Here is an 11246-nt window from a genome sequence, read left to right as displayed (position 1 = left end):
TTCAGCTATGAGGCTGGTATCAATAGAAGCTGACGGTGCCTCCTTTACCCCCCTCCCTCTGTCAGTGCCTCATTACGGTAATGAAGCTACAGCTGCACAAATCAGAGGAAAGTCCAAACAGAGGTTGAAGTCTTACGACCTCTAACTATCTAAGACGCACACCAGTCAATGAAAAGAGAAATCAAATCAAATAAATAAAATATATAGATTTAGCCAAGCCTAAAAGCGGAGCTCCCGGCTTGTTTATTCGTACTGGCTACAGGATTAGTGAAAATAAAAGGCTTTGGAACTGTCATTTTCTTCGCTGCCTAACTAGTGAATTCCACGGTTAATTTCACCTGAAAAACCGACTGATCGCATGAATCACGAAGGGATGAGTGTGATATCGGTTTTTCAAGCGAAATCTACTGTCGAATTCAGTTAGGCAATCGTAGCCATTGTGTGAATATTGATATATCGAACGTGGCCTATTACATAAGTTATTATTTGAAAAATAATCTAATATCAGTCTGGCCTCTCTGACTTTATCTCCAAAAGATCTAACAAGTGCTGACCATCTGATGCACTCATTTCTAATGCCGGCCATCCATCCTCGTTACTCCCAGAGAGAACCTTAGCATCTTAACATCTTAACCTCGTCTGTCACCTCAACAAAACGGCTTGCGGCCATTTTGAAAAAGAAAAACGCTTAGGTGATTATCGCGTAATAACCACCTCTGGTGCAACCAATCAGCACAGAGAATTTTCAATAATCACCTATGTAATTATTCTAAGGTAATTTATTCCAACCAGGAGCCCATCTGGAGCGTGCAACTTCCATACAGCATCTGTGAAACGGCGTTTTCACAAGTAGGTTTATTTTTAGACTAGCCCTTCCCGCGAATTAGGTCAAAAAACAAAGGCAGTTCCGGTTCGGTGACCCTATGACGTCAGCTTAATTTCTTGTAATTGGTCATCGGGCTCCTGTGGGAGTCTCATTCGCGGGAAATTCAATCTAAAAATAAATCGGTCTGTGAAAACGCCGTTACACGAACGCAGTATAGTTGTAGGCTCCGGGTCATGGGTTCCTGTTCCAACTCAGTACTCTAACAATTCAATTTTTTCCCATCGCTTACCTCCCTCATGTTGTTGTGGAGTTGTGATCACTGAATCTGTGGCAACGGAAATATCTGGCAATGTGTGGATTGTAGTAGGCTTGATTGTTCCCTTTTCATCAGCTTGTTAAAATAATGAAATAATAAAGGAAAATACGAACGTCTATTTACGTTGTGAATGCAAAGGTAACACTCTGAACAAAATTACATCCGCGTCGATTTTCTGGCCTCAAACCAATTTATCAAAAAAGGTTGTTTAGTGAGGAAGGCATGGTACATTTTACTTGGAGCAAGACAGGCGCAGATTCGTAAACACCTTAAGTAGGTGTAGAGTTGTGGCAACAACAGAGGAATAAAGTTGATGAGCCATACAATGAAGTTGTGGGAAAGAGTAGTGGAAGCTCGACTAAGGGCAGAATTGGGCACTTGTGGGCAGCAGTATGGTTTCAATCCAAGAAAGAGTACAACATAATGCAGCGTTTGCTTTAAGGATGTTGGTGGAGAAGTACAGAGGAGGCCAGAAGGAGCTGCCTTGTGTCTTTGTAGACCTAGAGAGAGCATGTAACAGGGTACCGAGAGAGGAACTGTGGCATTGTATGGGGAATTCTGGAGTGGCAGAGAAGTATGTTAGAGTGGTACAGGTCATGTATGAGAGCTGTAAGACAGTGGTATGTACTATCGATGTGACAGGGGAGTTCAAGGTGGAGATAAGACTGCACCAAGACTCAGCTTTGAGGCCCTTCTTGTTTGTTATGGTGATGAACAGACTGACAGATGAGGTTAGACAGGAATCTCCATGGACTATGATGTCTGCAGATGATATTGTGATCTGTAGTGAGCAGAGAGCAGGTGGAAGAAAATCTAGAGAAATGGAAGTTTCAAGTTTTCAAGTTTTATTTATTTACAAGAAACAGTTTAAGTTGTTACTAGGCTGGCTTGCAAATAGCGAGAAGCTAATCGTGGCAAGCCAGACTGTACACGAAATTATTTAGACATTTTTTTATTATTATTACATACAACAACAACATGTAAACATTACTCTTTGTGCTTTCAAATATTTAGAAAGTAGAAGAATTTAGGAGAAAAAGAGAAGAAAGCAGTCTAGGTAGAAGAACAATATGTAAAGAGGAAAACTACAGACTATACTTAACCTCAGTTGGAAATTTAATTTTTCATCTTGCTAATTAAGGTATCTATATTTTCACTGTCAAAATAGCCACGGATTTAGTCTGCGCGCAACGCCGGTATCCTTGTAACACCTCAGGGACAATGCTGAACTCATTTGCCCATTTATGCAAACCTCCTCTGGATTTCGGTCTCTTTCGCAAAGTTACGCCGTTCTGGTCCACTGTGAAATTTTTTGCTTTGAACTTTGAGTCTCGCGTCGCCGAAGCCGCAGCACTTCATTATGGCCGTTCCAGCGGAACCTAATGCTGAAGCTTTGGCTAACCGTATACAAGTTCAGGGCCCAGGACAAGGACAGCCGCTAGTACAAGACCAATAGGTTGAAGCTCAAGAACAACAACTTCAAGCCGAAGCACAACAACCTCAAGCGCCACCGGGCGCCGCGGCTGCCCAAGTTCAGGTTGGCGAGGTTATGTTTTTCACTCTCATGGCCCGGGTCCTTAGTTAACATGTCTACCGCGTGCTTTGCCAAGTTTTGCCATTTATGTGTCACTCTGTGGTGTCGCCCCGCTCGTTTGTGTCTGTTGTTGTTTCGTTTTGGCCCCCTTCGTGTGTTCGACCTGAGAAAGAGTTTAGTCGTGTGTTCGACCTGAGAAAGAGTTTGGTCGTGTGTTCGACCTGAGAAAGAGTTTGGTCGTGTGTTCGACCTGAGAAAGAGTTTGGTCGTGTTTCGGCCTGAGGAAGAGTTTGGTCGTGTGTTCGACCTGAGAAAGAGTTTGGTCGTGTGTTCAACCTGAGAAAAAGTTTTGTCGTGTCTTCGATCTGAGAAAGAGTTTGGTCGTGTGTTCGACCTGAGAAAGAGTTTGGTCGTGTGTTCGACCTGAGAAAGAGTTTGGTCGTGTGTTCGACCTGAGAAAAAGTTTGGTCGTGTGTTCGACCTGAGAAAGAGTTTGGTCGTGTGTTCGACCTGAGAAAGAGTTTGGTCGTGTGTTCGACCTGAGAAAGAGTTTGGTCGTGTTTCGGCCTGAGGAAGAGTTTGGTCTTGTTTCGGCCTGAGAAAGAGTTTGGTCGTGTGTTCGACCTGAGAAAAAGTTTGGTCGTGTGTTCGACCTGAGAAAGAGTTTGGTCGTGTGTTCGACCTGAGAAAGAGTTTGGTCGTGTGTTCGACCTGAGAAAGAGTTTGGTCGTGTGTTCGACCTGAGAAAGAGTTTGGTCGTGTTTCGGCCTGAGGAAGAGTTTGGTCTTGTTTCGGCCTGAGAAAGAGTTTGGTCGTGTGTTCGACCTGAGAAAAAGTTTGGTCGTGTGTTCGACCTGAGAAAGAGTTTGGTCGTGTGTTCGACCTGAGAAAGAGTTTGGTCGTGTGTTCGACCTGAGAAAGAGTTTGGTCGTGTGTTCGACCTGAGAAAGAGTTTGGTCGTGTGTTCGACCTGAGAAAGAGTTTGGTCGTGTTTCGGCCTGAGGAAGAGTTTGGTCGTGTGTTCGACCTGAGAAAGAGTTTGGTCGTGTGTTCGACCTGAGAAAGAGTTTGGTCGTGTGTTCGACCTGAGAAAGAGTTTGGTCGTGTTTCGGCCTGAGAAAGAGTTTGGTCGTGTTTCGGCCTGAGAAAGAGTTTGGTCGTGTGTTCGACCTGAGAAAGAGTTTGGTCGTGTTTCGACCTGAGGAAGAGTTTGGTCGTGTGTTCGACCTGAGAAAGAGTTTGGTCTTAAGCGACCGCTGCCCCAATAACTGCCTAGAGGTGAAAGGCCTCGATTTTATCCGTATCCACGTCGCCAGCTTCCTGTGTGCTTCTCCTGTGAGAAGCGAGGCCACTTTGCAAGGTCTTGTAATTAACTCTCGATCTAGGGGCAGTTCCGGCCACCGTAAACAAAATTAGAAGTGTTACACCCAGATTTAGCTAATATGTGGCGTTATTTAAATGTGTTTCATGCAACTCATATCGTCTCGTTTTTTGTTAGTTTCTTTTTATTTTTCTTTATTATTGTTATTATTATTATTATTATTATTATTATCATTATTATTATTATTATAAGTAATTATTATTATTATTATTATTATTATAAGTAATTATTATTATTATTATTATTATTATTATTATTATTATTGCTTTTTATTTGTAGTCGGACGTACTTCTTTCCCCTCCCGCTCCTTGTCGTACCAGAAGGGAATTCTAAACCACACCCTATGACCTGTCTCAGGACGGGTTCCTGGTCCGGCTAGGCTGGTGGGTGTTGCCCTCCCTTTTCTTTTTCTATGTTCTTTTTGTTTGGGGTCTACCTTCGCATAGATCGCCGTTCCCTTTTTTTTTCCCATCCTTTTTATCCTAGATCAAGCCCCTCTATTCCTTTGCGGACAAACTTAAAAGTTAAGTGAAGCTATGATCTTCGCAAATTTTCAGGCTTCTCTACGCAATTGTAAAAATTGCGTTCATAACTGCGAAGATCATAGTTTCACTTGATTTCATATCCGCAGTTCATATATGATTCATTTCATATACCATTTCATCATTGATTCATTCCTCACGGGACCATTAGAACCCACAAAAGACCAGCTCCCAACGTCAGTGGCTTCATAGCTCAGTTGGTTAGAGCGTCGCACCGGAATCGCGAGGTCAAGGGTTCAAACCCCGTTGAAGTCTTGAATTTTTCAGGCTTCTCTACGCAATTGTAAAAATTACGTTCATAACTGCGAAGATCATAGCTTCACTTGATTTCATATCCGCAGTTCATATATGATTCATTTCATATACCATTTCATCATTGAAACTTAAAAGTTGTTTGCTGCGATTGCGAGGGTCGTCATCCCACAAGATCGGCCGGACCTCTTCCTTAGAGACTGCTATCTCTTCCGTTCCACCAACAAGAAAGGCGCCGTATCGAACAAACAATTCATCGGTTCTGCGATTGCTAATCGTCTATCCCTCCACTTGGCTACACTCAGAATACATAATGACGAAACTATGCTCCGCTTCCGTAGCGGGTGTTCGATAACTGTGTCTCTCATAGGTGTTTCCCCAGAAAATGTAGCTAGGCATGTGGGGTGGAAATCCCTCTAGACGACCGAACACTACATGCAAACAGAAATGGGAAATGGTCATGAAGATGTCCCACGCTAATTCGGCCTTGGTTGACAGCTTTTAAACGGTTGCAGGGGATCCTTCCGCGGCAATTTCAGTAACAAATCTGTTTTGCGTCACAACCGAATTGCGCGGTTTTCTCTTGCCTTTCCTTACAAGTTCATATGATCTTGTCTTGGAAGGGGAGTTATTTATTTTCTGAGTTTTGGGGAGAGTATTATTAAAATCCTTGTTGTGCTGTCTCTTTTGCTTTTCCGTTTCGATTGCTTTAAAGCAGAAGTCAGTGACAAAATCTCGCTTCCCATAACTTGGCAGTCAGTGGTTGTATTGACAGTGAAAATGGTATACTAGCGGCATAAGAGTTTTCAGTTTCTAGACTTTCAATTATTTTTGTTCTAATCGTCTTCTTAAAACAATTCCTGGATACGTTCTTGAGACTAGTTCGTATCCCATTTCAGATTTTGACACCCACACGTGAAAATGCCTTACTTTGAATGTTAAGTGCGGATTGTTTGGTAAAACAAAGGAAAGGAGAGGAATGAAGGTGTGCCGTACCAAGACAGAATACATGTGTGCGAATTAGAACGGCGAGGTTACAGGAAGGATGAAAGGAAAACTTTACCATACAGTGGTGAGACCAGCGATGTTGTATGGCTTAGAGACAGTGGCACTGAGTAAAAGACAGGAGGCAGAGCTGGAGGTAGCAGAGGTTAAGATGCTGAGGTTCTCTTTAATTGGGAGTAACGAGAATGGATGGCCGGCATTAGAAATGAGTGCATCAGATGGTCAGCACATGCTAGATGTTTTAAAGATAAAGTCAGAGAGGCCAGACTGATATTGGAGGGATAGGAATAAATCGGTAGAATAATGCTGATAGTGGTTAAACTGCCAGGCAGGAGACTTAGAGGAAGACTAAAGAGGAGATTTATGTAGTGAAAGAGGACATGAAGTTAGTTGATGTGAGAGAGGAGGAGGATGCAAAGGATAGGGTTAGATGGAGGCAAATGATTCGCTGTGGCGACCGCTAAAGAGAACAGCCGAGAGAGGAGGAGGAGGAGGAGGAGGATTTTGCCTAAAAACAACACCCCTCCTACAAATAAGTGAATACTCCGTCTCCGCCTCGTCTCGCAAAGGGCAACTGGGCATTCCATGAGGTGTGATTAACTATTCCTAGAGAGAATATAATGATAATGATAATGACGATGATAAATGGACAAACACATGACTTTTGGAGGGCATATAGTTTATTTGTGGCCCGAGTAGCATCATTTGCGCCCGAGCGAAGAGAGGGTGCAAAGGATGCAAAATGAACTTTATGCCCGACAAAAGTGATGTGGTTATCATCATGATCAAAACACAAGGCCAAATCTTACAAATTCATATAATAAGAAAAAAATGTTTAACAGAGATATAGCATATATATATTGCTACAATACGATCAGCTAAACAAGAGCAAAAATTGAGAAAAAAAGGAGTAAAAAACTCATCCACAAAAATTCACGCCAACTATGGCATTGAAATGGTATTCTCACGATCTCATTGGCCGGGAAAAGTTGTTTGACATCTCTGCATCCAGTCAGAATCAGGGCGGAAAATGCATTTTTAGCCCGGGCATTTCACGTTTGGCACGCAAAAAGGTGCATTTTACAGAGGGCAGTTTGTCATTTGGCCGCGCGTATTGATAATAATATACGATTATTATGGTAGTGATAGTGATAGTGATACTGTAGTGATAGTGATAGTGATAGTAATAGTGATAGTGATAGTGATAGTGATAGTGATAGTGATTGGCGCCTGTCAAAGAGGGCATTTTCTTTTGAACTAACCTTCTTTGTGGCAACTGCTATTGCGCCTTTCGCAAATATAATCCTCTCTCAAATCACAGGCTATGTCATCATATACTAGATCTTTCCCAGCAAAGTACATTTTAGCACATGGACCACTGCCGCTTGGTTGACTTATTGCCCAGGGGCTTTCCTTTGGAGTAACCACAGTACTCCTGTTGCATATCCAAGTCCACGTTTCATTCTGTTCTTCCAAGCCAATAAAATATTCGGATTTCCACTTGAGTTCTTTAAGTTTATTTGCCAGGAAATCGATTTCCCCTTGATGCTCAATACATACCAGATGGCTCCCACTTTCCGAACATAAATTTTTGCTTTGATTCCATTTAGGGCGTTCTTCCGGTATTAATTTATAAACAGTGTACTCGCTACAGTTGTAACCAAACGTTGTACCTATAGTAATAATATATAGGTTAGCGGAGCTCCCGTTTTTAACCCCAGAAAGCAATAAATATCTATGGAAATACTTATGCTTCTGCATAAAGCACAAAATTAATAATCATTAGTGTATATAGTTTACAGTGATCAAAGACCTCTGAGCTGACAGCAGTAAACGAAAGAGCCTTGCAAACAATAACTGACGACTTTCATGAACAAGTAAAACCGAAATTATATGCGCAGTAACCTCTTTCACAACATTTTCCGTTTGACTGATAATCTTTACACCCTCCCTCTTCAGTTTAGAACAACAGCAGAAATTAATAACTAAAAAGTCGAGCTCAAGCGTAGTAATTCGCTTACTCAACTGCAATTTGATAGTCAAACAAAGCAGCTCACGACTGGACATCCATTTCACACAATAAGCCTATAAATCGAAAGGTATTAAGTGTGGACAGTCGCCCCAGTAATAATGAATTCAGTTCCAAAATAAGCAACCGTAGCCGGCCACAAAACCGCGTGACAAATCAGAAAAACGATTGTTATAACTCAATCGGTGTTGGAGATTTTGCCAAAAATTGCAGGTTCGAGCCTATCAAACCGCTTTTCTAAGTCTTATCTGGTATTCGCTTTTGCATCCAGCCAAGCATAGATTTCTTTTTATTTTGAAAAATGTTCTTTTTAAAGCGATAAACGATACTGAAATACCTACAATATTTTCCAAAAAAAGATGATTTGAAAAAAAAATCAATGCTTAGCTATATTCTGTATTTGAGGGTGAAACGTGCCACATGAAAAAAAAATAATTCAATTCAAAGACCTTTAGTTATAAAAACGAGCGATAAAAAATAAGAACGACGTTTCCACCGCTCCACGGTCATTTTCAAGACCGTGGAGCGGTCGAAACGTCGTTCTTATTTTTTATCGCTCGTTTTGATAACTAAATGTTTTAGTAAGAACTTATTACTTCGAATTCAAAGACCGCCGGAAATTTACCTTTTTTCTCAAACCGAAAGTCAGTTCGTTTACGCATGCGCAATTGATCTGAAAACGAGCGCGAGGAAGGGCGAGGAAAACCCTTCGATGCAAACAATAGTTTGTGCGGTTATTTGTGCTTGTGAGTGGGTTTTCTGGCCAGCTCATGATATGATGACGTCAGTCACCGGAAGTAACATTTCACTTCCTTAGCAACGCACGAAAAATCCGTCTGTGGGCTTCTCTCGAGGCTTTCTTCGCTTAAATTTCTCAAATTTCGTCGCCTCTTCTCTCGTGCTCTTTCCTGCCCTTTATCCCGTTGCTCGTCACTAATATAATTTCACGCCAGAAAAACGCCGGGTTTGCCAAATGCAACGCTGCCACTCGTAACGTCACGTGATTCATCTTGGATGACGCCGTTGGTGAAATCTTTGATCAGGAGGAAAACAAAAATCGGCTCAACTCAGATGGGTCGCTTGCAGGAAATTAAATATAAAGATCAATTGCTTAATTTGTAAGAACAGACGGAATCTACTCAACGCGCCGGTCGGATCCAAGGAATGGTGGAGGCAAGTGCATAATCTATCACAGCGTCGTCATTCTTCTGCAAAGGTTTATTTAGATACACAATCTCTACAAGAACTCAATGATTATTTTGCTGATCTCTGCTGGGACCCAGATTACAAAGATCCTACGCCGGCGGAGGTTTGTGAAGAAATCCAGGCACCGGATATATCAGAAATACATGTATGGATGTGCCTACAGTATTTAAAGAAAACGGCGACCGGACCAGATATGATACCATATTGGATTTGGAAAAATCATGCAGAAATTTTCGCCCCTATAATATATAAAATTTGGAACCTGTCCTTGAAGTCTAGTACCTGGCCTTCATTGTGGAAGAGAGCTCATGTGACCCCACTCCCTAAAGTAGATGTCCCCAAGGATAAAAGTGAATACAGAGGAATTAGCGTAACACCGGTGATCGCGCGCGCTTTTGAGAGGTCCGTCTATAACATCCATGCGCGGGACACTGTAGAGCAACATCTAAGCTCTACTCAGTTCGCCTACAGGACTGGCAGCAGCTGCACGGATGCTCTTGTGAGCATGCAGCACGCTGTTTATAGTTATCTTGACAAACCGAACTGTAAAGCTGTTCGCCTGTTCGCAATGGACTTCATTAAAGCGTTCGATTGTGTCAATCATGAAAGGCTATCCAATAAGCTTAAGCGATTACCATTAGATCTCCACATTATTAATTGGTACCTTAGCTTTCTTGATAATCGTCAACAACGAGTTGTTTACAATGGCTTTGAGGGTCAGTGGAAAAAGATTAATAGAGGGACAACACAAGGAAGTGTTAGTGGCCCATATTTATTGAACATCTTTATAAACGATTTAGAGCTTGTATTAGGTAACCAACCTGCTCTTTTCAAATATGCCGATGATTCCAGCATTATTGTTCCTATCTGGAGTAACGGCTTATGCCGCACAGATCTAGTGGACGAGTTTTTAACATGGACAAATAATAATAAAATGGTATGTAATCCCGTAAAGTGTAAGGAGCTGGTCTTTCGCAAAAGTAATTACAATGACAATATCGTCCAAATTCACAACATTCAACAATGTAATGAATTACTACTACTCTTGGGCGTTACTTTTCAAAGTAATTGTAAATACAACCATCACGTTAAATCGAAACTATTGAAGGCCAATAAGGGCCATTTAATTTTAAGATCGCTAAGAAAACAAGGGATGTGTCAGGAAGGGGTGGACCGGTTTTTTAACACGGTAGTTTTACCGAATTTCACGTATGGCCTGTCTGTATATGGGGCGCCTGACTCTGATCTCACTGCTATACAATCATTTTTAGACAGAAGTTTTAAAAGAAAATATATATCGGTTAAAATAGACATTCGTAGCATTTTAGAAGAATCGAACTTGAATTTATATACGTCACGCTCTATTAGTCCTTGTCCTATTTTCTGCATATTACCGAAAGAAAAGGAAACAAATTATAACTTAAGGAAAACATCTGTAAAGCGCCCAGCAGTTTATACTGAAAGGTTGAAGAACTCGTATGTAAATAGACTAATTTTTAAATATAATATTTAGGTTGCTAGGTTATTGATGTCATTTTTATTAATATAGCTATAGCTGTAATTTCTTAAATTTGATATATTTGTAACTCGAGATATGTTCTTTTATCACGAGTTAATAAAGATTATTATTATTTATTATTTTCCGCCAAGGAAAATTGCCAGCGGACCTCAAGCGCATCAGCGGAGCACCATAGTAAGGACTGTTAGAATAAATGAAATTTCTTATAGTTGAACGGTGTAATGGACATGAAATGAACGTTTCAAAGATCGGGATTCGAACCGATGACCTTGCTATTGCACTGCACTCGCGAGATTTTTTCAAGCTTCCTTGAAAAAAAACTCAACTTAACTTGATTACAATGGTAATTTTAAGAGATAAAGAAATAAAAATGAAGTTTTATTAACAAGCATAGGCAACCAAGGATAAATAACTTTTTCTTCTTCAATTTTTCTTCTTTTTAAATGAAAAATGCAGTGCAAAGTGTGAAAACTTTAAAAACGGTCTCAATTTACAAATATAGCGCGCTTAACCGAATGAATCCTTCAAGTTGGTTGTACCGGCATTTGTCGTTCTTTGCTTTCGGTGTTTTTAGTATGGATACCTTTACTGAAACTGAAACCTAAGAAAAGCATACTTGGATGAAATTTAATCCTC

At 41.0% G+C, this 11246-nt stretch overlaps 1 protein-coding gene across 1 annotated transcript in view; it reads right to left on the bottom strand.

Annotated features, from left to right (window-relative positions):
- LOC138017099 (uncharacterized) overlaps positions 1-11246 on the bottom strand; it is a 47946-nt gene that overhangs the window by 14651 nt on the left and 22049 nt on the right. The window contains exons 2-3 of the mRNA XM_068864300.1: positions 7119-7529; positions 1116-1217 (exon numbers count right to left, since the gene is read on the bottom strand). Of these exons, the coding sequence (XP_068720401.1) occupies positions 1116-1217; positions 7119-7529 (513 nt within the window). The remainder of the gene's footprint in view (positions 1-1115; positions 1218-7118; positions 7530-11246) is intronic.

Source organism: Montipora capricornis, chromosome 9, assembly GCF_036669925.1.
Source record: "Montipora capricornis isolate CH-2021 chromosome 9, ASM3666992v2, whole genome shotgun sequence".
In the NCBI taxonomy this organism is placed as follows: domain Eukaryota; kingdom Metazoa; phylum Cnidaria; class Anthozoa; order Scleractinia; family Acroporidae; genus Montipora; species Montipora capricornis.
The sequence above is the reverse complement of the archived record's forward strand: the minus strand, read 5'-3'. Positions and strand labels throughout refer to the sequence as shown.